This window comes from Heterodontus francisci, chromosome 22, assembly GCF_036365525.1.
Source record: "Heterodontus francisci isolate sHetFra1 chromosome 22, sHetFra1.hap1, whole genome shotgun sequence".
Classification (NCBI taxonomy): Eukaryota; Metazoa; Chordata; class Chondrichthyes; order Heterodontiformes; family Heterodontidae; genus Heterodontus; species Heterodontus francisci.
Window position 1 is genome coordinate 71,828,820 of NC_090392.1, and position 25,111 is coordinate 71,853,930.

The 25,111-nt window shown below is 44.8% G+C and overlaps 1 protein-coding gene across 3 annotated transcripts in view; it reads right to left on the reverse strand.

Annotated features, from left to right (window-relative positions):
• Window positions 1–25,111, reverse strand: part of sidt2 (SID1 transmembrane family, member 2) — a 75,772-nt gene that overhangs the window by 9,907 nt on the left and 40,754 nt on the right. For all 3 annotated transcript variants that reach the window (XM_068054005.1, XM_068054004.1, XM_068054007.1), the window contains 11 exons: window positions 23,907–24,022; window positions 22,260–22,333; window positions 21,453–21,519; window positions 17,281–17,354; window positions 16,508–16,631; window positions 15,111–15,228; window positions 13,337–13,473; window positions 12,482–12,590; window positions 10,851–10,927; window positions 8,825–8,871; window positions 787–892 (listed from right to left, as the gene is read on the reverse strand). In XM_068054005.1, the coding sequence (XP_067910106.1) occupies window positions 787–892; window positions 8,825–8,871; window positions 10,851–10,927; window positions 12,482–12,590; window positions 13,337–13,473; window positions 15,111–15,228; window positions 16,508–16,631; window positions 17,281–17,354; window positions 21,453–21,519; window positions 22,260–22,333; window positions 23,907–24,022 (1,049 nt within the window). The remainder of the gene's footprint in view (window positions 1–786; window positions 893–8,824; window positions 8,872–10,850; window positions 10,928–12,481; window positions 12,591–13,336; window positions 13,474–15,110; window positions 15,229–16,507; window positions 16,632–17,280; window positions 17,355–21,452; window positions 21,520–22,259; window positions 22,334–23,906; window positions 24,023–25,111) is intronic.

Consider the following 25,111-nt stretch of genomic DNA (forward strand, 5'->3'; position numbering starts at 1 on the left):
CATTCAGTACAGACACTGAACACATAATGGGACAACAGATTATCTCCCAACAGTGCTCAAAGTGAACCATACAAGAAGCCAATGGGCTTCTAATCTGAGAGGTTATACCTATTGGGAAAGGCTGAACAGGCTGGGGCTATTTTCTCTAGAAAAGAGAAGACTGAGTAGTGCCCTGATAGACGTACGTAAGATTATCAAGGGATTTGACAGGGTAGACATAAAGAGGAAAACAGAAAATGCTGGAAATACTCAGCTTGTCAGGCAGCATCTGTGGAGAGAGAAACAGAGTTAACGTTTCAGGTCGATGACCCTACATCAGACGAAAGCCTGTTCTGAAACGTTAACTCTGTTTCTCTCTCCACAGATGCTGCCAGATCTGCTGAGTATTTCCAGCACTTTCTGTTTTAATTTTAGATTTCCAGCATCTGCGGTATTTTACTTTTGCAGACATAGAGAGATGTTTTGACTTCTTGAGACCAGAACTAGGGTCATAAATGTAAGATAGACACTAATAAATTCAAGAAGGAACACAGGAGAAACTTCTTCACCCAGAGGGTGGTTAGAATGTTGGACTCGCTGCCACATAGTTGAGACGAAGAGCATAGATACATTTAAGTGGAGGCCAGATAAACACATGAGGGACAAAGGACTAGAAGCATATGTTGGTGGGGTTAGATGAAGAAGGGTGGGAGGAGGCTCGTGTGGAGCATAAATACCAGCATGGAGCTGTAGGGCTGAATGGCCTGTTTCTATGTTGTAAATTCTTTGTAATCTGCCTTCTCTTACCTTCATGATGATGTAAAAAGCAAAGTACAGTAGCAAGTTGCAGATCCCTATCGCCAGCAGGTAGGACGCAAAATCTTTGGGCCTCAGAATAAGTCCGTATGCAGCTCTGGAAAATAAAACCCAAACTCAATTAAACTCACACCAGTTTCAGCTGATGAAACCGGGCACTGTGACAGAACACATTCAACAGCCATCAGCACAGAGTTTGCACAATTTCCTCACACAATCACATTCCCGGTCCCATCATGAAGTCAGGAGCACTGTCTAGCCACCAGAAGGCAACCATTAGCCACCGTCCGCTATTGCCTTTCAGCAGGTGGCTACAGAACAGGAATGGGTCATGTCTACAGAGCAATGCTTTCCTTTAATGCTTCAATTTTATGGGCCAACCATGGCTCTCTCACTTCGGAGTAAATAGGTCACGGATTGAAGCCGCACTCCAGAGACTTGAGCACAAAATCTAGGCTGCAGCACTGAGAGAGTGCTGCACTGTCAGAAGTGTGGTGTTCCGGACGTTGAACACGTCCCGTTTACCCCATCAGGTGGATGTAAACGTTCCCACGGCACTATTTCGTGGAAGGTCAGGGGAGTTCTCCCTTGTCCCGGACAGTTTTATCCTTCAAGCAACATCACTAAAACAGATCATCCGGTCATTTTCTCAATGCGATTTGTGGGAGCTTGATGTGTTCAAACTGGCTGCTGCATTTCCTACATTATAACAGTTACTACACTTCAGAAGAATTTATTTGACTGTGAAGTGCTACGTCATATGCCACGGTTGTGAAAGATGCTATATAAATGCAATTCTTTCTTTTCTTTCAAAGTGTAATATCTACTCTTATTTCAGTTAACCTGTTCACAAATCACCCTCCAGCCAACATAAGGGCAGGTAAGCAGCTCAAGAAGCCTCTGCTATTCGGTATCAACTTATTTCCTCTCTGCATCTGCTGACCTTGATCAGTTTGAAATTATAAAAGCAACATTGAGAAAAGCTCAGATAAGGCTGAAGCATTTGCAAAGATCGTCAGTCAGAAGTGCCGAGTTGATGATCCATCTCAGCCTCCTCCTGAAGTCCCCAGCATCACAGATGCCAGACTTCAGCCAATTCGATTCACTTCGGGTGATATCAAGAAACGACTGAAGGCACCGGATACTGCAAAGGCTATGGGCCCTGACAATATTCCGGCAATAGTACTGAAGACCTGTGCTCCAGAACTTGCCCCGCCCCTAGCCAAGCTGTTCCAGTACAGCTACAACACTGGCATCTACCCTGCAATGTGGAAAATTGCCCAGGTATGTCCTGAACACAAAAAGCAGGGCAAGTCCAACCCGGCCAATTACCACCCATCAGTCTACTCTCAATCATCAGTAAAGTGATGAAGGTGTCATTGACAGTGCCATCAAGCGGCACTTGCTTAGCAATAACCTGCTCAGTGACGCTCAGTTTGGGTTCCGCCAGGGCCACTCAGCTCCTGACCTCATTACAGCCTTGGTTCAAACATGGACAAAAGAGCTGAACTCAAGAGGTGAGGTGAGAGTGACTGCCCTTGACATCAAGGCAGCATTTGACCGAATATGGCATCAAGGAGCCCGAGCAAAACTGAAGTCAACAGGAATCAGGGAGAAAACTCTCTGCTGGTTGGAGTCATACCTAGCACAAAGGAAGATGGTTGTGGTTGTTGGAGGTCAATCATCTCTACTCCAGGACATCACTGCAGGAGTTCCTCAGATAATTGGCCCCACTATCTTCAGCTGCTTCATCAATGACATTCCTTCAATCATAAGTTCGGAAGTGGGGATGTTCGCTGATGATTGCACAATGTTCAGCACCATTCATAACTCCTCAGATACTGAAGTAGTCCATGTAGAAATACACCAAGAACAGGACAATATCCAGGCTTGGGCTGATCAGTGGCAAGTAACATTCGTGCCACACAAGTGTCAGGCAATGACCATCTCCAACAAGAGAGAATCTAACTTCCCCTAATTTCCCCTTGACATTCAATGGCATTACGATCGCTGAATCCCCCACTATTAACATCCTAGGGGTTACCATTGACCAGAAACTGAATTGGAGTAGCCATATAAATACCATGGCTACAACAGCAGGTAAGAGGCTTGGAATCCTGGATGATAACTCAATTCCTGACTCCCCAAAACCTGTCCACCATCTACAAGGCACAAGTCAGAAATGTGGTGGAATACTCTCCATTTGCCTGGATGGGTGCAGCTCCAACAACACTCAAGAAGCTCGACACCATCCAGGACAAAGAAGCCCGCTTGATTGGCACCCCATCCATGAGCATTCACTCCCACCACCACGAATGCACAGTGGCAGGAGTGTGTACCATCTACAAGATGCACTGCAGCAATGCACCAACGCTCCTTAGACAGCACGTTCCAAACCCGCGACCTCTACCAACTAGAAGGACAAGGGCAGCAGATGCATGGGAACACCACCACTTGCAAGTTCCCTTCCAAGTCACACACCGTCCTGACTTGGAACTATATCGCCATTCCTTCACTGTCGCTGGGTCAAAATCCTGGAACTCCCTTCCTAACAGCACTGTGGGTCTACCGACCCCACATGGACTGCAGCGGTTCAAGAAGGCAGCTCACCACCACCTCCTCAAGGGCAATTAGGGATGGGCAATAAATGCTGGCATAGCCAGTGATGCCCACATCCCATGAATGAATAATAAAAAAAACAAAGTAATTCCTGACAATGCAGCCGGCCGCTGATGTCATCAGGCTGCGCCAAGATGCGCACATGCGCAGATGGGCTCCTGCTCTCTGCGCGTTCCCACTTGCCAGGACTGGTTAGCGCATGCGCCGACAACAGCATCACGTAACATGTACATCTTCGTGCAATGCGCATGGTCGGCTCCGCTACCCCCCCCCCCCCACCCCGCCGCTCTCTCCGGCCCCTCCGCTCCCCCCCACCCTGCCGCTCTCTCTGGCCGCTCTCCTCCCCCCCCCATCCTGCCGCTCTCTCTGGCCCCTCCGCTCCCCCACTCCCCTGCCACTCTCTCCGGCCGCTCCGCTCCCCCCACTCCCCTGCCGCTCTCTCCGGCCGCTCTGCTCCATCCCAAGGATTGGCCCACTCAAGGACAAAGGAGGAAAGTTATGCGTGGAGTCAGAGCAAATGGGTGAGATTCTAAATGAGTACTTTGCATCGGTATTCACCGAGGAGAGGGACATGACGGATGTTGAGGTTAGGGACAGATGTTTGATTACTCTAGGTCAAGTCGGCATAAGGAGGGAGGAAGTGTTGAGTATTCTAAAAGGCATTAAGGTGGACAAGTCCCCAGGTCCGGATGGGATCTATCCCAGGATACTGTGGGAAGCGAGAGAGGAAATAGCTGGGGCCTTAACAGATATCTTTGCAACATCCTTAAACACAGGTGAGGTCCCGGAGGACTGGAGAATTGCTAATGTTGTCCCCTTGTTTAAGAAGGGTAGCAGGGATAATCCAGGTAATTATAGACCGGTGAGCCTGACGTCAGTGGTAGGGAAGCTGCTGGAGAAGATACTGAGGGATAGGATCTATTCCCATTTGGAAGAAAATGGGCTTATCAGTGATAGGCAACATGGTTTCGTGCAGGGAAGGTCATGTCTTACCAACTTAATAGAATTCTTTGAGGAAGTGACAAAGTTGATTGATGAGGGAAGGGCTGTAGATGTCGTATAAATGGACTTCAGTAAGGCGTTTGATAAGGTTCCCCATGGTAGGCTGATGGAGAAAGTGAAGGCGCATGGGGTCCAAGGTGTACTAGCTAGATGGATAAAGAACTGGCTGGGCAACAGGAGACAGAGAGTAGCAGTGGAAGGGAGTTTCTCAAAATGGAGACGTGTGACCAGTGGTGTTCCACAGGGATCTGTGCTGGGACCACTGTTGTTTGTGATATACATAAATGATTTGGAGGAAAGTATAGGTGGTCTGATTAGCAAGTTTGCAGACGACACTAAGATTGGTGGAGTAGCAGATAGTGAAGGGGACTGTCAGAGAATACAGCAGAATATAGATAGACTGGAGAGTTGGGCAGAGAAATGGCAGATGGAGTTCAATTAGGGCAAATGCGAGGTGATGCATTTTGGAAGATCCAATCAAGAGTGAACTATACAGTAAATGGAAAAGTCCTGGGGAAAATTGATGTACAGAGAGATTTGGGTGTTCAGGTCCATTGTTCCCTGAAGGTGGCAATGCAGGTCAATAGAGTGGTCAAGAAGGCATACGGCATGCTTTCCTTCATCGGACGGGGTATTGAGTACAAGAATTGGCAGGTCATGTTACAGTTGTATAGGACTTTGGTTCGGCCACATTTGGAATACTGCGTGCAGTTCTGGTCGCCACATTACCAAAAGGATGTGGATGCTTTGGAGAGGGTGCAGAGGAGGTTCACCAGGATGTTGCCTGGTATGGAGGGCGCTAGCTATGAAGAGAGGTTGAGTAGATTAGGATTATTTTCATTAGAAAGACGGAGGTTGAGGGGGGACCTGATTGAGGTGTACAAAATCATGAGAGGTATAGACAGGTTGGATAGCAAGAAGCTTTTTCCCAGAGTGGGGCATTCAATTACTAGGGGACACGAGTTCAAAGTGAAAGGGGAAAAGTTTAGGGGGGATATGCGTGGAAAATTCTTTACGCAGAGGGTGGTGGGTGCCTGGAACGCGTTGCCGGCGGAGGTGGTAGACGCCGGCATGATAGCGTCTTTTAAGATGTATCTAGACAGATACATGAATGGGCAGGAAGTAAAGAGATACAGACCTTTAGAAAATAGGCGACAGGTTTAGATAGAGGATTTGGATCGGCGTAGGCTTGGAGGGCCGAAGGGCCTGTTCCTGTGCTGTAATTTTCTTTGTTCTTTGTTCTTTGTTCTATCCCCTACCCCGCTTCTCTCCCCCCGCCACCCACTCTCTCCCCCATCCCTCCAGCCGCTTCCCTCCTCTCTGCCACGTGCTCCTACATCGCCTTGCTTCTTAGGGTGGTGCGGAAAGGAAGCAGGGGGCAGGGAACGAGCAGCCAGAGCAGAATGGCACTGAAAACAATTAGAATTGTGCAGCACTGTCAGAGATGCTGTACTTTAGATTTCCATTGCGTGCTGCCATAGGTTTACTTTGTCATTCTGTGATCACTTGAGCAGTGCCATCTTTAGTCCTGGCAGCTGCCTTAACGTCGCAGACTGTGATGTTTCAGTGGAACAGGCTGCATTTGTGCATGTGCCAGTACAGCGCCACCTAGTGGTTGCACTGTCAGCAAATGCAGCCTAAAAAAAGACTCCTTCCGACCAGCAAGAGATTAAAAAGATTCCAGATTTAAGTGAAATGTAACAATGATTGCATGCAACCTCTGCCAGCTCACAAATACCACAGTAATCACTGCAATTAAACATCAAAGGTTCCAACATCTACAAATTGGGCAGTTGGTCAACTGAATAAGGTTGATTCAATATTGATATTTTGCCAGTGTTTGTCACACACACATTTGGAAAGCAGTACGGATGAAATTTTAGAAGTTAGCGCTCCCATTACAGGTTTTGGTGTGATGAGACAGCACAGTATGATTTCAGACAGAGATGTCAGCAAGCATGATTCATCACTTGCATCATTTTATTTATTTATTCCACTGCTGTTTGTGGGAGCTTGCTGTGCGCAAATTAGCTGCCACATCTCCTACTTCACAACAGTGATTATACTTCAAAAGTACTTCATTGGCTGTAAAGCATTTTGGGACATCCTGAGCTTTTGAAAGGTGCTATATGAATGCAATTTCTTTCTTTTACCACTGAATACCAATAGTTTCATGTTTAACACATTAGCACCATCTGAATTACTACTACGCATTTATTTAGATTAAATATCAAATTGGAGTCATTCGTACAAAACCTGATAAAGAGTCCACTGAAACAGTCACTAAAAATATAGAAGACAAAATTAATATTAGCCCCATCCCAAAGATACCCTGACTCAATCTGATGCCCAAGGCCTCAATGAAAATGTTAAACTAAATCTTATTATTATATAATATTTATAGCACAGAAACAGGCCATTCAGCCCAACAGGTCCATGATGGTTGTTCATCTGCACATGAGGCTCCTCCCACCCTTCTTCATCTAATGCCATCAACATATCCTCCTATTCCTTTCTCCCTCATGTGTTTATCTAGCTTCCCCTTAATTGCATCTATGATATTCACCTCAACTACTCCTTGTGGTAGTGAATTCCACATTTTAACGACTCTCTGGGTTCCCTATTGGATTTATTAGCGACTATCTTATATTGATGGACCCCATTTCTGGTCTACCCCACAATCTTCTCCACATAGAATCATAGAATGGTTATAGCACAGAAGGAGGCCATTTGGCCGGTCATGTCCATGCTAGCTCTCTGCAAGAGCAACTCACATAGTCCCACTCCCCTGCATTTCCCCATAGCCCTGCAAATTTTTTCTCTTCAGATAATTATACAATTCTCTTTGAAAGCCTTGATTGAATCTGCCTCCACCACACTCTCAGGCAGTGCACTCTAGATCCTAACCACTCGCTACATGAAAAAGCCTTTACTCCTGTCGCCATTTCTTCTTTTGTCAATCACCTGAAATCGGTGTCCTTTGTTTCCTGATCCTTCCGCCAATGGGAACAGTTTCTCTCTATCTACTCTGTCCAGACCCCTCATGATTTTGAACACCTCTATCAAATCTCTTAATATTCTCTTCTCCAAGGAGAACAGCCCCAGCTTCTCCAATCTAACTACATAACTGAAGTTCCTCATCCCTAGAATTATTCTTGTAAATCTTTTCTGCACCCTCTCTAATGTCTTCACATCCTTCTTAAAGCGTGGTGTCCAGAATTGGACACAATACTCCAGCTGAGGCCAAACCAGTGCTTTATACAGGTTCATCATAACTCCCTTGCTTTTGTACTATCTCCCCCTATTTATGAAGCACCCTCTACTTTATTAACTGCTTTCACAACCTGCCCTGTCATTTTCATTTATTTGTGCACATATACTTCCAGGTCCCTTTGCTCCTGCACCCCCTTTAGAATTGCATCCTTTATTTTATATTGCCTCTCTTTGTTCTTCCTACCAAAATGAATCATTTCACAATTCTCTGCATTAAATTTCATCTGCCATTTGTCCGCCCATTCCACTAGCTTGTCTATGTCCTGAAGTTTATCACTGTCCTCCTCACAGTTCACAATACTTCCAAGTTTTGTGACAACTGCAAATTTTTCAATTGTGCCCTTGACACTCAAGTCATTAAAATACATTAAAAAAGCAGTGGTTCTAGTACTGATTCCAGGGGAATCCCACTATATACTTTTCTCCAGTCCGAAAAACATTTGTTCACCACTACTCTCTGTTTCCTATCACTCAGCCAACTTCGTATCCATGCTGCAAACTGCCCCTTTTATTCCATGGCTTTGATTTTGCTGACAAGCCTGTTATGTGGCACTTCATCAAACGCCTTTGCAGAAGTCCCTGTCCATCACATCAACCGCATTACCCTAATCAACCCCCTCTGTTACCTCATTAAAAAACTCAGCAAGTTAGTTAAACATGATTTTCCCTTAACAAATCCATGTTGGCTTTTCCTAATTAATACACATTTGTGCAAGTGACTGTTAATTTTGTCCCAAATTATTGTTTCTGAAAACTTTCCCATCCCCCAAGATTAAAATAACTGGCCTGGAGATGCTGGATTTATCCTTAAACCCTCTTTTGATCAAGGTTGTAACATTTGCAATTCTCCGGTCTTCTGGCACCGCCCCCTGTATCTAAGCCGGATTGGGATATCTATCCTATCAAACCCTTTCATAATTTTAAATACCTCTATCGGGCTACCCTTCAGTCCTCTCTTTTGTAGAGAAAAGGGCCCCAGTCTGATCAGTCTTTCCTGATTGCTACAACCTCTCAGTTCAGATACCATCCGAGTAAATTTTCTTTTCTACATATCTGCAAACCCAAAAGAACATATTTAGAGATTATGTGATAATAATGAGCAAGATCAGGAGAGGCACAGCAGTCTAATACTCACAGTGACCAGTTCACGATGTTTCCCATAATAAGTAACACCATCCGATCCTGAGAACAGAAGATGAAAGATTTTAACAGGACAAACGTGGTGGAAACTGAAAATTAAAGCCGTAATGACTGGAGTGGTTCAATTCACGTACAATCCACCTCCCACCCACCACTGCTGTTGGTAACAATGATTTTACCTCATCTTTTCCCTTTTCCATTTGCTTTTGTAGCACAAGAGTGACCTCCATGCACTGTTCTCCCCATTTACTTTGCTGTTGGGTTCCAGGGCAGTAAAAGTTGAGGGGGGTGGGTGGGAAGAGGGGGGAGGGGTTGTATTCTGAAGTACAGTTGACTATGGGCGTAATCATCCTGGTTCTACAGAGGTGGGTATGAAGGCGGGGCTGGGAGTAGCTTGGAGTTTACAGCATTGGGTCGACCGATGCTCTCCTGCCTCCAGGTGATCCTGCCAGAGACAGGTGAACAACCACATTGGCTACTCACCCGGCAGCGAGAGATAGCCATTAGTTATCAATTAAGATCCTAATGAGGGACACGGAGGACTCTGCCAGTATCTTGCCAGTGTTGCAGTGGAATACTGAGCCCTGCAGCTCCATGGAAACAGCACCCCAGCTGCAGGTCAGGTGGCCATCGGAGCGGGAGGCTCCATGCCTCAATGATGGGTCCGTGAGTAGGAAAGGCTACACCTGCAGCCCAAACAGATCCTCTGGAGGTGTTGCCCCTCAGACCTGATGGCCCTACCAGCTTCGTCCCTCCTCATTAATGAAATATTACGGACGTTTCCAAGGTTACCCCCATTTTGAGGCGCCCTCTCGCGCTCTCCTTTCTGCCTGAGCAGCGCCCACCTCTCCCAGTGAGGCTGCCGGCCATCCCTGGCTGCGGGCCCTCTGATTGGGCCGGCAGCCTCAGCAACCCGCCCGCTATCCTTAGTGGACGCGGTGGCGGCCAATTAAGAGGCCATCTCCCAGAAGACTGTTCCGGAGGGCGCAGAGCAGATCCGTGCAGGATCGGGATCTGGAAGTGGCCCTGACTCCTGAAAATAAACAATCATTAGAAGATTCCGCCCTATCAGAGCAATGGAAATGGTGGGTTGCCGGGTAGGGTGGTGGGGGGGGGGGGGGGGGGTTGAGTTGCGGGAGGAAGTGATCTGGGATTGTGCTATCAGAGCAGTGCAAGTGCATGGGACGAGCTCATTGTTGCAAAAACAGCAGCCATCATCCTGGCAGTAATACCATATTACCAACATCTCCACGGATTTACAATGTAGTCAGGTCCCTGCAGATAATTTAGGAGTCAACAGCAGGAGAACTCTGCGTCTGCCATTGGCTGTACATTCTAGTGTAAAAATATATTTAATATTTTTGTATCGTGAATACAATGGGTTTCATTAGATCTTGGATCAGTCAGGAACAGCTGGCATTCGTCAATCATATCCTTTAAGAGTGACACTGACTGTCAACAGCAGTCGGACAGCAGGAAGGTCAGCGAGCTCCAAAGCAACAGGTATCTGAGCAGTGAGTGTCCCGCTGGCTGATATATCATTGAATCATAGAATAGAACAGCACAGAAGGAGGCCATTTGGCCCATCAACTCTGTGCTGGCTCTTTTGAAGACCAATCCAGCTAGTCCCACTCCCTGCTCATTTCCCCTATCCCTGTCATTTTCTTCTCCTTCAAGTATTTATCCAATTTCCTTTTGACAGTGATTATAGAATCTGTATCCACCCCCCTGGCAGGTAGTGAACATGATTGAGACGTTTCAGGACTTTATTCAAAGTGCCAGATGGGCTGTTCCTGTGATTTACATGGCCCAGCATTGTGATATTAGGCTTTGCCGAACACAGAGCATCATTTAGGTCTACAGGTCTCTTTCCGCACTTTCCAACCCGTACTGAAGCTCAGGGTGCCTCCCCCAACTGGACATGCCTCAGCAGGCTATTTCACCATAGTGTGCATCACAGCCAAAAGAGGGAAATCCCTTTGTCTGCAATTGTGACTCTCGAACACGTAAGGGGCACTTACTATATAGGCAGGTCCGCTACACTGCCTGATATGGTCAGTGTAAAATACATGAATTATCCTTCTGCAAATCCCTGTGTCTGAAAAAGTAAATATCCGACATTTTAATATCTTCTTTGACAATCACACATAAATACAGAATATACACCACATGACCAATTACTGTTGAGTCATGTGATCCATGATAGTGACATCCTCGGAGGAATTACACCCATCCCACAACACCTGGTTAACCGTTGTAACTCAACAATTTGCATCTATAGGAATAAATGTCCCCAAGGTGTCTGGCACAGGTGGAACAGCTCCTGAGTGATGGAAGAATCGGGAGAGGTGAATGAGGTTGATTTTGAGAAGGGTTTGAAGAGGGATTTAGGGAAGAATGTTTCGGAATCTCAGTGTTCCTGGGGGTAAATTTCCTCAAGGATTTTCCCGTTCTGGCACCATAAGTCAGCAGAAATCCCGCTTACATGCGTAAATGTGGTTTCTGCTGAAGTTATGTCAGCGGATCAGGGAAAGTCACATAGAAATTCACCCCTCTATGTAGCATACTTTATCCTTTCTGAGTGCTATTTCGATAATTTTATGAGATACGTTTTGCTGAGCATTACTGATTTGTCGAGGCCTTAAGCATGGTCCAAATCCATGAACTAGACACGTTTCATATAAAGTCCATTTAATGCTGCACCTGTACCTTGCAGAGGGCTCAGATTACACACGATTCTTCCACGCTGCACGTCATTGAAATCAAAGATTACCAAAAGACCAAGTCCACAGCTCACAAGAATGGTGCTCTTGTCAGCTTGCCTCAGTTGGTAGCACTCACCTCTGGCTCAGAGGTACGAGCCCCACAACAAGGCACTGACTCAGGCTGGCGTTCCACTGTAATACTGCAGAGCTGACATGCTTAGGATGGGATGTTAAAATAAGGTCCTGTTTCTATGTTCTGGTGGCTCAGACGAATGTTCAAGAATTGCAGAAGAGCTTTCAGGCTTTCTCCTGACACCCTGACCAATATTCCACCTTCAACCAACACCATCAAATGTACATCATCTAGGCAGGTCATTCTGTGGCACTGTAGAAGACATTTCGGGTGGCAACAGCTTCTGCATTTGTTTATGTAACAACAGTCATTGCCCTTCAAAGGTGGTTCCTTGTGTGTTTGAGGAATATTGACAGTGTGATAAGGTGTTAATTAAATGCAAGTATTTCTTTCCAACTAAAATAATCGTTTATGCATAAAATTGTAGTGTGCAGGTAATAGGCTTTTCCTGGGAATGTTTGAACTCAGAGGGAGCCTGTGATTCCCGACCTAGTCCGGAAAACTAGGGGTATAAATCTGCCTTGGACGGTAGCGCTGAATAGATTAATGGCAAATTGGCCATTCATTTTACACTTCATTCAATTATCTTTTCCATCAAAATCAACGGGCAAGAAAACCGATAGTTGGTCACGAATGCTACTACCCATGATAAATTCATACCCCCATGTGCTTTCTCCGAGGGAGGTTCAGGTTACGGTCTGTCCTCTGGGTCTGACACCAAATAAGAGGCAGAGGGAATGGACAGGGAGAGAAAAGGTGTTTTTTTTCCTGTACATTCCTAGCAAAATCCCAGTGTGAAAGAGGTAAGAATTACCAAGTTTCCAGCGGCCCATATAGTAGAGCTGTATACTGAGTAAAAGTGTTGCCAGGATGTGAATGAAGGAGAAAATGGCCCAGAATACAATGTAATCCTTCCCAAAGACCTACACAGAAAGAAGCAAAAAATAAAGTGAATATCTTAACATAAAAACAAATCTCTTGACTTTTCCTTCTTGTCAATTTCTGACTGAAATGTGCAGCTACTTCCTCTGTCACTCCTTCCCATAACCAATGGGAACCTGTCCCCACTTGGTTGCTGTCAGCCCAGTCAAATCAACGATCCTTCCACACTCTGAAGCTGGGTGGCTTCTTTGGCCATTATAATGCTTAAGTTGAGAGGTCCTGTGCAATGTAGAGTTCACCCTGTGAGAGAGCTACTGGCTTTTTAAATCCAGTTTCAGTGTACTGTTCTCCCCTGTTACAATCTTTACTTATCATTCCTCCTAACAGTTCTCCTCCCCTCTTCCTAGCACCAGGCACCTACAACTAGCTCACAAGCCTCTGCCAACATTGCATTGGAAGAGGCCACAAGGAGGGGAGATTCCTCCCTCCAGTTTACTGCTCTGTAGAAAATCCTTGCACTTTTGATTGGTGATGACCCAAATGGGAATGAGAACATGTTTTGATAAGGAATTGCAGTAATAACCCATAACATTACCCTGGAGCTTCATACACTAAGAACACTTGAACAAACATAGATGATTCCCTTCTGTCTTGTATAATGGATAGCTTTAAGCAAATACCTGACCAATAAGGAGGAATAACAGTGCTCTTTATTCTAATATAGCCGTTATTATTCAGTGCATTTTTCTCTAATCAGAAGCGCTGTCCAGTGAAAAGCTGTACTCACCACTCCTAACACGGAGAAGAATATGACTAAGGCAAGGCAGGCATAAGCAGAGTAGGCACTGGCATTGATGTCTGGGTGGCGCTTCTGGTACAGCTTCAGCATACAGAGACCTGCTATCATGTACATGAAAGATGTGTCTGTGTACCAAACAGAAACAGGCGTCAGAACACAAGGAACACGTTCCTACCTCAATGCTTATTCACAGTAAAGGAGTCTGTCGTGGTCATTAAAAGCAAGGGGGTGGAAGGTTATTGGGGGTAGGTGGAAATGTGGAGTAATCAGTTCAGCCATGACCTTACTGAATGGCGGAGCAGGCTCGAGGGGACGAGTGGCCTACTCCTGCTCCTAATTTGTATGTTCGTAAAAGGATTCTCCAGGATGAGGTCCTTTCCTGAGAGACCACCATCTTGACAGGCTCTGAGATTGGGTTGCTGCAAAAATTCCTTTCGTGGGATTATAGGGAGTGGAGAATGTTAAGGCAGGAGGCAAAATATTGGAAACGCTCAAGCAAAATTTTTATCTGAGCTTCTTGCCTTGGAAATGGTGCTTAGATGATGGCCCCATCAATTAGACCAGCCACTGTAGGGAAAGATTTTAAAACACTTTATATGTGTCAGCTGGTAGCACTCTTACCTCTATGTCAGAAGATTTTTTTTTTATTCATTCATGGGATGTGGGCATCGCTGGCCAGGCCAGCATTTATTGCCCATCCCTAATTGCCCTTGAGAAGGTGGGCAATTAGGGATGGGCAATAAATGCTGGCCTGGCCAGCGATGCCCACATCCCATGAATGAATTTAAAAAAAATTGAGATTGTGGGTTCAAGTCCCACTCCAGGACTTAAGCACAACAATCTAGGCTGACATTTCAGTGCAGTACTGAGGGAGTGCTGCTCTGTCAGAGGTGCTGTCTTTCAGATAAGATGTTAAACTGAGGCCCTCTCAGGCGGACATAAAAGCTCTGATGATGCTCATTTGAAGGAGAGCAGGGGAGTTATCCCTGGACAATATCTATCCCTCAAACATCACAAAAACAGATTATCTGCTCATTTATCACATTACTGTTTGTGGGAGCTTGCTGTGTGAAATTGGTCGTGCACAAAACAACAGTGACTACACGTCAAAAGTACTTCATTGACTGTAAAGTGCTTTGAGATGTCTGGTAGTCATGAAAGGTGCTATATATATGCATGTCTTTCATTTTTTGCATTGAAAGATATGACAGACCTTTCCCCAAATATCCAGTTTTGTTCAAACATATGGAGGTGGGGAAAGATCTGCTGTTATTTAGAGGTAGTCATGGTACATTTCCTAAATTAGTACTGTGTTTTAATTTCTTCTCCCTTCTCTTTTTTTTTAGGTCCTTTCAACCTCTGGTCCACAGGGTGGTGATGTTATCTGTTCTGAACCTGATGCAGGGCTGATCTGTAACAACTCAGGAAGTGTGAGAGGGATTTACACTCCAATTCATCCTCCCTCATTCCAAAGTACTGTCATCATTTCCTTCCAAACCGCACTGCACCTCCAATGTGTTTTTCTCCTGAGACACCCCGAGATTGTCACCTACCCAATTTGACTTTTCAAACAGAAGTTCATTCACTTCTCCACTTATTTTCTGAGTCTCATGCTATGCAGCTGTCTGTTATTATCATTTTTAATGGAATTTCACCATCAGCAAAACAATCGCCTGAACACAAGTCCAGATTCCACTTCCTGCCCTTGGACTTGAGATGACCTGGTGGTCCGTAGCTGCATGAGAAATGAGAGCGAACTCACCAAACTGGAAGTTCGTGTAGTTTGGGCACACGTGATAACAGGCACTGAGCAGCCCTTCCATCATGAGAGCTGTCCCCATCGCATAAAATAAACCAAAATGTTTAGGGATTCCACACTCCTACAGAGACAGACAGAGTGAGACAGACAGATAAAATATTGCTCAGAGTTTAATGAAGTGCAGCCACTGGATGCTTCTTCTGTTATTTTTGCACTTCAACGTTGTTTAGATAAGGTGTTTCCTAGAATCTTAACAATTAGTGCACAGTCAGCCCTGAGATCAGATCAATGTGATCAGGTTCAATCCCCTCAGGTCCAAATTGGCTTGGCTAGATCTTACAGTCAGCATCAGAAAGGGAGAGTTAGGTTAACCTATGGCGTGGAACACTTCTCAAGTTGTGATTAAGGGTCCCACCCAATACGTTAACTGGCGTTTCACAGTGTCAGCCATGCCTTCTCAGTGGTGGGACTCTTGTCTCATAGTCAGACTATGAAAGATCCCATTGTAGGGAAACTAATACCTTTCAGTAAAATACAATAGCTGGTCATTCATCCCATCGCTGTTTGGGGTTTAAAATTATCAATCTTATTTTCAAATCCCTCCATGGTCTCACCTCCCCCCTATCTCTGTCATCCCCTCCAGTCCCACAGATATCTGCATTCCTCTAATTCTGGCCTCTTAACTATTCCCGATATTAATTTTTCTAACATTGTGACTGTTAGATGCCAAAGGCCTAGAATTTTCTCTTGAAACCTTTCCGCCTTTCTACCTCTCTTTTCTCCCTTAAGACGCTCCTGAAAACCTTCCTCTTTGACCAAGCTTTTGGTCATCTGTCCTAGTATTTCCTTAGGCAGCTCAGTGTCAAATTTTGCTTTGTAAAGCTCCTGTGAAGGGTCTTGGCACATTTTATTACGTTAAAGGCACTATATAAATACAAGCTGTTGCTGTTGGTGGGGGAACTTTCTGTGAGCTGATTGGTTGCTGTGTTCCTCTACATTACAGCAGTGGCAACAATTCGAATGCTATTCACTGGAAATCCTTTGAGACGTCCTGAGGTGTGTGAGACACCACACATGTGCCACTTCTTTATTTCCATCATATTAACTAGTAACATCTTCACATAAATTTCCTGTGTCTGTTGATTTAATACAGTTGCTAACCTGTCTATTTTAAGATGGTGGAGAAAATTAATTTAGCACAAATACATGAAGCCTTCACTTGGTAAAATCACACAGCATAGTTTCATAGATCAAAGGTAATTTAATGCACATTTACTGCCCTCATCCTGCCCCCTCAACACCCCAACCCAGCATATTACCAACACTGTTAGCCATCTCCAATATCATTAAAACAAACCCAATAGCGAAAGCAAACAGGAAGGAGGAGATTGGATTTGTACCAGAGCACAGATGTCGTTTCGCATTAGGGCTCGTTTGTGTAGAATCTCACGCTGCAAGACAATGAGCAGGAAAAGCAGGCCCAACATCTGGTATCCAAGGTTACTCAGGATATTGTTAAATGCACTGTCAGAGGAAAAACACACAATTAACTCTGAATACACAAGCAGGAGAAAGTGATAAACAAATAGTACAGGGTTGGATAACAGCCAGTTGCCATCCTACATCAGACTACATTGTGCATAATAGTTTATATTTCTTCAGCAGCACCTCCCAAACCCACAGCCTCCATCACCTGGACGGACAAGGGTAGCAGGTGCATGGGAACACCACCATTGCCAAATTCCCTCCAAGTCACGCCATCCCTACTTGGAAACATATTGCCGTTCCTACAGTGTCGCTGGGTCAAAGTCCTGGAACCCCCGACCAAACAGCACAGTGGGAGCACCTTCACCACCCATACTGTAGAATGGTTCAATAATAAGAAGAATCACCAACACCTTCTGACGGGCAACTAAGGATGGGCAATAATGTTGGTTTTACCAGCAATGCCCATACCCCGAGAATGAAAAGAAAATGTTGTACTTTATAAAGGTTATACAATTCCCTGTAACATGCACCAGAACAAAGACCAGGGATAACAGATTCAAACAGGAGAACTTACTTTTTGTCACTGTCTACCACTCTACCTGTCTCCTGTGCCTTAACGCCATTATTACAGAATGGCCACCACATCAACTATGTCTACACAGCAGCACAGGTGTGGGTCACTGACCTGAGAACCCCCAGCGGGTGAGCACACATGAAATTGTAGTAGCAAATGTCCTGATTTCCTGTGATATTGAAAACCTGTTGGCGGAGATTGAAGATTAAATCAATCAACAAATCCTGTTGACAATGACATTGGGTCAGCTGATCTAGGAATCGAATAGGACGTAGAAGACACCAAACCTTAGATTTCTCTACAGGTACGATATTAATGCCCGTGAAAAATAATTGAGATCGGAAACTCCAGACTCAAAACGAATGGATGGGTTTTGCATCATTCCACTCCTGGTATGAAGCTGTTTCAATGGGAGCCTGGGTTGGACACTTAGGGGCGGAGATTGGGATGTCTGCCTCACGACGTTCCTGATTTAACAATGATTAAAATTATTGACCGGAAAACCAGGCTCAATATGAATTGGGTGAACGGACCTTCACGCTCAGTTCCCCCATTTGTGCTATAACAATCAGGGAGCAGACTCGGGCTCTTTTCTTGAGAAAGAGAAGACTGAGGGGTGACCTAATAGATGTCTTTAAAATTATCGATTTGATAGGATAGACAGTGAGAAGATGTTTACATTTGTGAGGGAGTCTAAAACTAGGGGTCATAAATGTAAGACAGTCATGAATAAGTAAGACGGAATTCAGGAGAAACTTCTTCACCCAGAGTGGTTAGAACATGAGGTCTGAATCTTGCCACCACAATCTTGAGCCCAGTGGATCATTATCACATGTAGGGCAGCCGCTCCCTCAAATCGTGTGGTGGGGGCGGCCTCAGCGACACCGTGAATGCCATCAACTGTTTCTGCACAGGCGCTAGTGCCATTTTTAAAGAGCTGCCAGCCCTGCGAAGAGACTGCAGAGTTGTCCCGGTCTTCCCCCACCAACGCCACCACCCCCCCCACCCCCCCGAACTACAGAACAAATGCAGAGCCCATTCCCCACCTCGGTGGCGCCAGCTTTCCCTGGACAGGAAAGCGAAGGTGCGTGACTGCCGCACGTTGTGCTGAAGTCGGGTCCCGACGCAGAGTGGCGGAGGGCCCTCCATGGATCTTCCCCACCACCGGGAAGATCGGGCCTGGCAATCCCGGCACTGGGTTCTGTGGTGGGCCGCTGCCGCTCCGATCTTCCACACCCCCCGCACCCCACCGCCACGGAGCCCAACATCGGGAGGAGAACAAGACCCCGGCCATGGATCTGGTTAGCAAAAGGAGTAGTTGAGAGCAATAGTATAGGTGCATTTATGAGGAAACTAGATAAATAAATGAGGGAGAAAGAAGCAGAAGGCTGTGTTGATAGAATTAGATGAAGAGGAGTGAAAGGAGGCTCGTGTGGAGCATAAACACTGACACAGAAAAGTTGGGCTCATTGGCTTGTTTTTATGCTGCAAATTATATGTAATTCTATGCACTGGGAATGAAGCATCAGAACATCCAGCCCATTGCCCTCCCTCATGTTAAAAATCATTACTCTATGAAATAATATGTTCTGACTTAATGCCAACAGGGACCAGGAAATCTCCTCATTCCCTATAGGTATCCCTATATCCAGCATAATCCTACAGCCAATAAGATGTGCTGGTGTAAACACCAAGGCCTTGGCTATTCCATTCTGTAACTGGTGTCCAGGGAGCCACCCAGTGAGAAAGCACGTAGACTCCATTCCGAAGTGTAGCAATTAAAGGGTTAACCCCTGTGTGTTTTTTTTAAATTCATTCATGGGATGTGGGCGTCACAGGCCAGGCCAGGCCAGCATTTATTGCCCATCCCTAATTGCCCTTAAGCTGAATGGCTTGCTAGGCCATTTCGAGGGCATGTATGAGTCAACCACATTGTAACACTACCACACACAGCAGTGTAGCAAAAATACTTTAAGTATTAATCAATCAAAGTTTTTAGCTTAGAGCCTCACTCCACCAATGTCATAACCAAGCCACAGACATGCTCAATGTTTTGGGGGAGTCCATTCAGTCTAACTGCGGGGGGACTCTAAGCTTTGCACAATGGTAGTATTCTTGCCTCTGAGGTCATGTATCGAAACACGACTCTTGGGCACTGGCTTTCCAATGCAGGACTGAGCATTGTTGGAAGGGTTGTCTTTTGGATGAGATGTTAAACTAAGGCACTGTCTGGCTGTGCAGGTAGGTGTAAAAGATGCCGTGGCAACTTTTCAAAAAAGACCAATGGCCTGACCAAATCATGAAAAAAAATTAACTGCTTATTCAACTTGTTGCTGTCTGTAGGACCTTGCTGTGTACAAACTAGCTGCCATAACTTCATAAAGTATGTCATTAACTGTAATGCACTTTGGGATGACCTGAGTTAGTGAAGGGCACTATATAAATGTAAGGTTTTCTTCTTCTCTGTAATTCATCAATTTAGATCCGGCAATTTAAAAAAAAGATGCATGAAATGAATTCCCCGGCAGTTGGATCTGAAATCTGGGTGAGATGCAATTGGTGTTTTTAGTTGTGTATGGTGAAGTCTCTTTAGCTCTTTCCGGAGAGTTTCACAGGTTTTGATGAGGACAGGTCATTTATCGATTACGCTTTTTTCAAATTATTTGGGTGATAATTTAGCATTGATTGGTGGAATGGTGCCTGACCCATTCTCTCTACAACAAACTATAGCGCCCTTAATGTAATAAAATGGCTTAAGACGTCTCACATAGGACAGTGTGGATACCGAGCAGGGGTAGTAGGAGAGCAGACTAAAAGCAAGGTCAGAATGATAGGTTTTCAAGAGACTTCTAAAGGCAGACAGAGGATTAACGAGATGAAGAGGCTGAGGGAATGCGTTCTAGAGAGTAGGGCTGAGATGGCTGAAGGCTCAGCTTCTTTGGAACAGAAGTGGGGGCGGGGAACAAGCAGAGGTACAGGTAGAAGAATGAGACTTTTGGGCACAGGGATGCGAGAACAGAGGTAGTGGGTGAGTGTGTCTTAGTATCAGAAGATGCAGAGGGTGGAATTTTGAACAAGTTGGAGTTGGTGAGAGCTGTAGTAAAGAAGTTGAATCTGGAGGTGAAAGTGAGGAGTCTACCAAATCCTTACTGAGTCAATAGTCAGTATGGTAGTGTAAAACAGTAGGCAGCAAATTAACACTGTAGGTCAGATATCAAATGCCAATCCCAACACAGACACCGTAATTGGCAGTGCTGTATTGCAGAATTGCAATGAAATTTCCACAAGTATGGGGCAGATCCAGTCTGGACTGTGTGTGGCCTGCATGGGAAGAGGCTTTGATGAGCCATTCTCATTCCACATTTTCTTGTTTCCTGCCCCTGCAGTGTATCTAGGCCAGCAGGAATGACCCACAATTGCTACACCCAGTTCACGGCTGTTAAATTCCACTCGGTGGAAACACAGGTTGGAGAATAAGCTGTGGAAATCGGCATTCCCAGATTTCTGGCTATTAAAATTGTTTTAAAAATTTCAGGAGGACGATATTGGGCACACGGATTCTCCCAGCTGTGCTTCACTTGCACTAGCACTGGGGTCTCGCAAATATAGGGGCTAAAAGGTCAACTTTTAGTACTGCACTCCCAGTTTGATGCTGCCAGAGGGATCACTTTCAGTGCTATTATTTCCATGGTACCAACGGGCCTTCCTCACTCAGTTGTGTGATGGGCTTGGGATCAGAATACACTGAGTGTCAATCACAAGAGGGTTCACTGCGACTCACCCTACTGCAATGTATTAAGTGAAGACCATTTCTTAATACAGAAGAAACAAAAGATTAAGTGAGTGTTTTTCACACTGTGATTAGCAGCGCATCGAATGGTAACATAGAAAATAGGAGCAGGAAGACAGCCTCTATTAATTAATCCTTTCCTGCCACCTCTGGTGGCAGAATGTTGGAACTGTGAAACTACAGTGCCCAACATCACTGCAGATTCTGCCTTTCTTTCAACATCCTTGAGTATGTTTCCTGTTCAGATGCAGGCACCTCGAGTACTCGCACCATATTTCTGTGATCATTAACCATTTACAGAGGATTGTGATGCAAATGCATTAATCCTTCATAGCTGAACTTTGCCAATTGGAAAGTACACTCATAAACCGTCCTGGCACACTACACAGAGCAGTGTTCAGAATCTTCAATGGCCCACAAGCCATGATTCACATCCCCAATTGTCTGAATGTTACAACAGTGTGGAATCGGTGTGAATAATTCAACTCCTTACCGTCTGATATGTGATAACCAGCTGAATCACCGGTAGTGCGTAGAAAACCGCTATTGTCGCGATATTCCTGACAAATGAAAACACAATAAAGTTAATTCTTCAATAGTCAATATGTTGCTCTAACCGCCTGAGATCCAACTGAATAAAACACAAGTCACCCTAACAGAAGATCTTTGCTTTCAGTCTTCTACATCCTTCCCTAAAATATACTCAGGACTTGCCATCTCCCTGAAATATTAAACCTCAACAGAAAGACATATAAAATCACAGATGCAGCACAGAAGACGGCATTCGGCCCATTGTGCCTGTGCCAGCTTAGTGGTAGAGCTGTCCAGTTAATTCCCCTCCCCTGCGCTTGCCCCATAGCCCTGTAAATGTTTGCCCTTCAAGTATTTATCCAATTCTGTTTTAAATGTTACAATTGAATCTGCTTCCACTACCCTTTCAGGCAGTGCATTCCAGATCGCAACAATTCACTGTGTAAAAAAATGTTCCCATATGTCACCTTTGGTTCTTTTGCCAAGCAGTAGAAACAGTTTCTTATTTACTCTATCAAAATCCTTTATGATTTTGAACACCTCTGTCAGGTGAAGAAAGGATGAGGTGATGCCCTCCCTGGTTAAATAGCCTGCCCAAACTCATGAACAGCGGTTACTTGAGAAAATAGTGGACGATGCTCTCAAAACAATGTCCCAGCTGGAATCAAAGCCTCTAGGAGAGGAAGGGGGTAAAAACTGGAGCGGCACAATGAGAATTAACAACAAAAAAAGCATTCAGCAAATCCCCGACATTAGAAACTTCACTAACCAGAAATAGATTTTGTATTTTTTGCTGAGAACTCGCTTGTCCTTCCGGGCGAGGTCAGAGACGTAAAGAAACTTCTGCAAAGACAAAAAGGAAGATTTTTTTAGAAATGGTTTGCTGCTGTTTTCCTGTATGTGGTGTTGCCCTGGGAATGTCGAGTGACATGCAGTCACCTCACAGTCTGAAAAACAGAAAACAAGCACCATGGGAAACAGCAGATTTCAGTGAGTTAGAAGCAGATTCAATGTCTCACCACTTACCTGACCAGTTTACATTTAGTGATATTCTAAATGTGTCTATTATTTTGGGCAGTGCGGTGGGCTGCAGGGGGCAGTGGGGGAGGGGGTGAGGAATGTTCCATGAAATTAGCAAAAACCCTGGAAAGGTGGCACAAACAGACATAATTCCAGATGATAGAATTGAAGAAATTAAATTATGGCAGTCTTGGCTCAGTGGATAGCACTCTCATTTCCTGGTCAGAAGTTCAAAGGTTCAAGCCCCAATCCAGGGGTTTACGCACATAATTTATGCTGACCTTCCAGTACAGTACTGAGGGAGTGCTGCACTGTCAGAGGTGCCATCTTTCAGATGAGATGTTAAACTGAGGTCCCATCTCAGGTGGATGTAAAAGATCCCTCGGCACTTTTTGAAATACAGCACATGAGTTCTCTCAGTAACCTGGCCAACATTTATCTCTCAACCAACAGATTATCTGAAATAAAAACTAAGTTCTGATGAAAGGTCACTGACCTGAAACGTTAACTCTGCTTCTCTCTCCACAGATTCCGCCTGACCTGCTGAGTATTTCCAGCATTTTCTGCTTTTATTTCAGATTTCCAGCATCTGCAGTATTTTGATTTTATTAAACAGATTATCTGGTTGTTTATCACATTGCTGTTTGTGGGAGCTTGCTGTGCGCAAATTGGTTTCCGACATTGTAAGCGTGCCTATACTTCAACAAGTACTTAATTTGCTTACTTGGGAGATCCTGAGGTCAAGAAAGGCACTATATGATTGCAAGTTCTTTTTCCAAGTTGTAAAGAGTTTTAAAATCAGTTTTACAGTACTTTATTTCAAATAGGTTGGAACCTCAACTAAAAATAGTCGAGGAAGGTGTTTCAGATTTTAAGCCTGATGCATTGGTGTTTTTCTGTCTTGTTTCATGAAACTTAGAGTACGAATAAACAAAGGTAATATTTAGCAGTATTTTGCTACTGGCAGAACACAGTTGCCAAGGACGGGAGATAAGAAAACCAACATTATAGTTAGCACAATAACAGGAGGTGCAATAGCGGTTATGTTACTGGACTACTGATCCCGAGGCTTGGGCTAATAATCCAGTGCAGAATGTTAGTACAAATCCTCACTGTGGCAGTTTGAGATTGTAAAAGAACCTCAAAATAAAAAGCTGGTGCCACTAAAACGCATCAGATTGTGAGAAAAACTCAGCTGGCTCACCAAAGCCCTTAGGGAAGGAAACCTGTCACTAGCCCCACACCAATGTGATCACCTCTTAACTGTCTTCTGAAATGGTCTAGCAAGCCACTCTGTTGTATAAGGGATGGGCAATAAGAACCAACCTTTCCAGAGATGCCCACATCCCAAGAATGTATTTTTAAAAAATTGTACATTGAATCTAAGGACACGCACCTTGGTTCTGATGACATTTTTATCGGAATCGATGTCTGCCAGCGTGTCGTACTCATCTTCCTCAATGGAGCTGAGAGAATCGAGGCGTGGCCGGATCACATTTTCTAGTGGTCGCTCTGTGAAGGGGTAGAGTAACAAAAGATCGGCATGCAACAAGCGTTAGCCATAAAGTACCCCGACCATAGGAGAAGGCAAAACAAATATCTTCAACAAGAGCATCAAAACTGCTCACAGTGTGCAGAGACACAATGTGCTGGACACGGGTAGGTGAAACAGTACCTCTGAAAAGTACCGACACTTGTCTTCGGTAATACTCCAGGGGTGCTACCTAATCACTAAAATCTCACTGTTAACAGCCGTTATTCAGGCCTGATACTGGACAGTGTATACTGGCAGGCTATTTCATTGTGTAGAATATCACAATCGAGCAGATTTTGTCCTCACCCAATGAGCACTTTTCAAGCACTGGAATCTTGTTTTCATAAGGTCACTCCCCCTCTCTTTATATACCACGGGACTGAGGAAAATTGCAGCTCCTTTATTGCCATAGATCAGTGAGCTGGCCACAGATCTAGAATTGAAATTGGGATCTTCCTGGTCTGGAAGGACATTACACTTGCCTGAAGGAAACACTAAGTAACGCACATCTGCTTCATCAATGCTCAGGAGTATGTAAAGCGTGTGTCATCGATTAACATTCATGAGCTCAATGCTGTACATGTGTAATATGTTAATATTCATGTGTTTGTTTTAAATTCTCACGTAAATCTGAGACTTTTCAGGGATTAACTTGCTCTAATTGAAATAAAACAGCAAATGCTGGAAATACTCAGCAGGTCAGGCAGGGAGGGTTTGGAGAGATTAAATGACAAAAGGAACATTGGTACAAAGCCAAAGGGAGAGGTAATGGGACAAATAAAGAAACAAAAGATATCACTGGATGAGGTGGGAATGGCAGGACAGCAGCCATTGGAATGCCAAGGGATAAAGAAAGAAACAAGAGAAAAAATTGAACCAACAAAAAAAATCACGAAACAACATGGGGGGAGAGGTTATGATCTAAAATTGTTGAACTCAATGTTGAGTCCAGAAGGCTGTAAGGTGCCCTGTCCACCTTTCTTTTCGTTCGTCCCCCCCTCCCCCTCACTTGCTCAAAATCTATTATATTTCTAACTTTCCTCAATTCTGGTGAAAGGTCACAGACC